Source organism: Terrapene carolina, unplaced genomic scaffold, assembly GCF_002925995.2.
Source record: "Terrapene carolina triunguis isolate 2854851 unplaced genomic scaffold, T_m_triunguis-2.0 Scaffold132, whole genome shotgun sequence".
In the NCBI taxonomy this organism is placed as follows: domain Eukaryota; kingdom Metazoa; phylum Chordata; order Testudines; family Emydidae; genus Terrapene; species Terrapene triunguis.
The window spans coordinates 5348037-5351982 of record NW_020664483.1 but is presented as its reverse complement, the minus strand read 5'-3'; the positions used below and the strand labels follow the sequence as shown (position 1 = coordinate 5351982).

The 3946-nt window shown below is 50.0% G+C and overlaps 1 protein-coding gene across 1 annotated transcript; it reads left to right on the top strand.

Moving 5' to 3' along the window:
* The first annotated feature begins 1573 nt into the window (after nucleotides 1-1573).
* BANF2 (barrier to autointegration factor 2) lies at nucleotides 1574-3637 on the top strand. Its single transcript, XM_024206394.1, has 2 exons — nucleotides 1574-1699; nucleotides 3491-3637. Exons 1-2 carry the CDS (start codon nucleotides 1574-1576, stop codon nucleotides 3635-3637), a joined length of 273 nt encoding a protein of 90 aa, XP_024062162.1.
* Nucleotides 3638-3946: the final 309 nt, after the last annotated feature.

Genomic DNA, 3946 nt, shown 5'->3' with positions numbered 1-3946 from the left:
TGCAAGTCAGGCCCTGATGCACGAATGAATAGGGGGAGATGGGCTAAAACCCTCTACTTGTTACTTGAAAATATCCCCCGTGTGTGGGTAGGGACGTGGTATAACCTGCATTGCACCTGCATTCGCTGTATGGATGGGTTTGATTTCTATTGCACCGCACTGTCCAATATTTATAACTGGAGGAGTGTTCCTAGCTGATGAGTGCTCGCCCTGGGGCCCGCAGCCACTTTTCCTGCCCAACGCCCATCGGCTGCGATCAGGAGTCTCTCAATGGAGAAACTGCAGGCAGCTAAAACCCGGGCCGAGCAACGGGCCTCTTCCCGTGGCGGGGGCAGTGATGTCATAGGGACAGGGGTTCCAGAAGCCTGTGGCAGTTGAAGTCCGCCAGGGCGTCTCCAGCCCAGGCCGTGGTGGGGAGGGAGGTGTAGTCACACACCTGAAGTTTGGGCCTGGGAAGCACCCGCTGCTGCCGCTTCTCCATCAAGGCCTTTAAAGCCCAAGGTCTGTGAGACGGTAGAGAAGTGGCCCCAGCCTATTTGGCTTGTTTTCGCCAGCATCCCCTTTCTGCAGATGGCGTCTCTCCATCAGACCAGCTGGGCAGGTGAAGGGGACTGACAGGCAGGGACGCTGGTGCTACGCTGGAATTGGGACTAGCTAGCCAGCTGAGCCCTGGGTTCTGCCCTGTGGTGCAGGATGGGCCAGGACTCTGCTACTCTCCTCTGTGGGGTCATGCAGCTTGTTAGACGCTGAGCTCGCCTGCCCACGGGGGAAATCAGCACCCGGTTTATCAGCAGCGGTGCAGCTCCGCTGATGCTACCCGCCTCTGAGCAGCTTGTCACGACTGGGCGGTATAAATGCATAAGCCCCGTCTACGCTGTGGGTGGCAACAATGCAACTGCAGCGTGGCTGGAAAACGTGCGCTGGTTTTCCCAGCGTCGCTGCATAAGGATGCGTCTTGATTGAAGCAAAAAGTCTCAAAAGTGGCCCTTGACTTTGGATGCCTTGATGCTCAGGTGTCAGCCTGATTTTTCAGAAGTGCCGCTGAGCCGGAAGAAGCAGCAATACGTTATTACAAGTTAGATATCAAGTTAGGTGTAAACTAGAGTCTTTTTTTTTTTAAATGGGATAGAAAATGAAGTTTATACAGGACAAAAATTGCTCAGTCAACAGGGAGCAAGGGCCTTATCTGGGAGCTGTTTGAGGCATTATTTGTGCGCTGCTGCCGCCCAAATGCAGGGTGCTAAAGGACCCAAATGAGGGACACGCCAACTATTCATGCAGGAACCTTGAAACAATGCACCTTTAGTATCCAACTCTCTAACCTCAGGTTCATGGTTATTTACTTCTGATGTTAATAAGCTTCAACCATCAAAGCAGGGAGGTAGGGGCAGTTGGATTTGTATGGAAAGTGGATAACTACTTTGGGATTAAAACAAGGGAGGGATGCTTAGGGGAACGCTTGCTCTGTGGGTGTGTTGGTCTTCCAGGATGACTCTGATAGGTGTGATATCAGCATTGGCCTTTGACTGTTCTTTGCCTCCTTCCCACCCTCCCGCTGCTGCTGTTGCAGATCATGGCGACCAGAACCCAGAAGTTCAAAGCGTTTGTGTCTGAGCCGATGGGCGATAAGGACGTTACAGCAGTGGATGGCATTAATGACGAGCTTGGACTAAAATTAGCTGCAAAGGGGTTTGACAAGGTAACCATCTTTTCCTCCCACTCCTTCCCAACCTCTGTTCTATTTATGGAGCGGGTCCTGTGAAAGGACTTGATTTTAAGAAGACTGTACTTGTCATTTTGCTCGTGACAGTTTCTCCTGCTATTATGGTCTTAAAGGCACTTCATTACCATCACTTGTTCTAAACTCTGGAGGGTAGTTATGCTGAATTATTCAAAGGAGCAAGACTGAATGTTATTCAAAGGGGCAAGCTCAAATCTCTTCAATCTTAAACTGAATGCATCGTGACTGTTCTTTACAGTCCAACTGGAAATATTCAAACCATGCCTTTGGGTTTTTTTTAAACCCATTTTTTTCCCTGTTGCAGAATTTGTTTGTAAGAAAGCCACAAGGACTTCCCATGGGAGGGTGGGAGTACGACATTAAAAATATATATGTCAGGCATTCGTTAGGGTAAGTCTGGCAGCAGCTAAGCTAAAGAAGGTTGCGCTATTAAGTTTCTAGTGCTAGCTTGGGAAATTCCGTCACTGGAGAAACTGACGCCTCTACTTTCTTACTACCTTCCTTGAATGCTGGTTAGCCATCTCCCCCATAGGGAAAAAGTTTTTCCACTTCGAGGCCAGTTAACCTTTCGTGCGTGTTGGTTGAAAGGAAGTGAACAGAAGGGGTGTGGGAAGATCTCTGTGTAGATTTCAAGAAGAGAAAACCCTGCTCCACCTGTCTGTGTTGGGGATCAGTTTTGTGTAACTACTGGATCCCGTCTGCACCCGTAGCATTGCTACGAAGTCAAGTAGTTAGGCCAGAACAGCCCGCTATGGTCACTGCGTGCGTGGCCTTCTCTCCTCCTAGTACATGTGCATCACTTTGGTTACCATGGGATGCCTGGGAAGCAAGTCAGACAGCAACAGATATATGATGCCACCTTATTTTGTTAAACTGAAGTAATCAGGTGACTGCAGGGTTTGAGTTGTGCTGCTGATCGGGTAATGGGCACCACCTCCTGCTTGGTCCATTTTCTGCTGGAGTACTAATGGGCCAACTGCAGAATCCGTGAGCTAACTCCTTTAGCAGACAGTGACTGTCAAGGCAGGTCAATGTTTAGGCCCAACAACCCTAAGCCTGTCCTTGTCTTTTACAATAGCTAACATTTCAGGTTGCCATCAAAATGGGTCAGAGTGGATTGAAGTGGGGACCGGTTCCTGGCGGATTCACCCTTGGCACAAAAGTTAGGACAGACCCTGTTCCAGTGGTTATGGGGTGGAGTTAACCTTAGGCTGACCAGATAGCAACTGTGAGAAATCAGGACAGGGGCTGGGGGATAATAGGAGCCTATATAAGAAAAAGCCCCAAATATCGGGACTGTCCCTATAAAATCGGGACATCTGGTCACCCTAGTTAACCTGCAACAGTCTCGCATCATGAAAACAGCCCCTTTCAAGGGAGCCAGTCAGACAAGGCCCAAGGCTGCACTACACACGCTAGTAGCGCTGATACTACCCCAGAGCAAGGAAATGAAAGAGGCTCCTAGCATCATTAAAAGAGGAGCCTGTCACCCACTTGTCAGAGTAAACCTGGCCTCCCTCTCATTCTGGAGAGCTGAGCACCAGGCTAAAAACGGGCAAAGTGCCTTATCCTGGCAGAGCGCCGCTAATGAAGTAACCACAGGAAGAGAAGCAGTTACTTGTCTGGCAAAGCTTAGACTATAAAGTGGCCCCGAGTTTCAAATTAACCAGCTCCTCCAGGGTATGGAGTCAAATGGGTGGGCGGGGGAAACTCGTTAGCAGTGCTAACTTGTTCTGTTCCTCCCCCTAGGCATACATCCTTCTGGGCCAATTCCTCCTGTTAAAAAAGGACCATGCGGTTTTCCAAAGGTGGCTGAAAGGGGCATATGGAGCCAGTCCGAGCCAGGCTCAGCGCTGCGCCTCCTGTCTAACGGACTGGTGCTACGCTTTCCTCTAGCGAGCTGGCCACTCAGCCCTCCTGGCGTGTTCTGCGGCCTGCAATAAAGTCTCTCCTGCCTTGAACTGTCCAGCCTCAATGTCTTCTTACTAGATGAACAGAGTCTCTATTGCCCCCAATACGAACTGTTGTATGTTCTTGTGTGGGGTGATTAAGTGGGCCAAATTCTGTCCTTCGTTATTCCTGTCCTACCCTACTGGAGTCACTGAGAGTCTGGCCTAACAACCCCCTGCCCACGGGGCAACCTGGAACTTCTCACTCTTAGCCGAGCTGTTAACTCGGACCCAGGTTCAGGAAGATAGAAAAGCA

Excerpts from the sequence above, each read along its gene's own strand:
- BANF2 (XM_024206394.1), top strand. The coding sequence starts at position 1,574 with ATGGCGACCAGAACCCAGAAGTTCAAAGCGTTTGTGTCTGAGCCGATG. Across the intron at positions 1,700-3,490 it reads CTGCAAAGGGGTTTGACAAG|GCATACATCCTTCTGGGCCA; the intron begins GTAACCATCTTT and ends TCCTCCCCCTAG.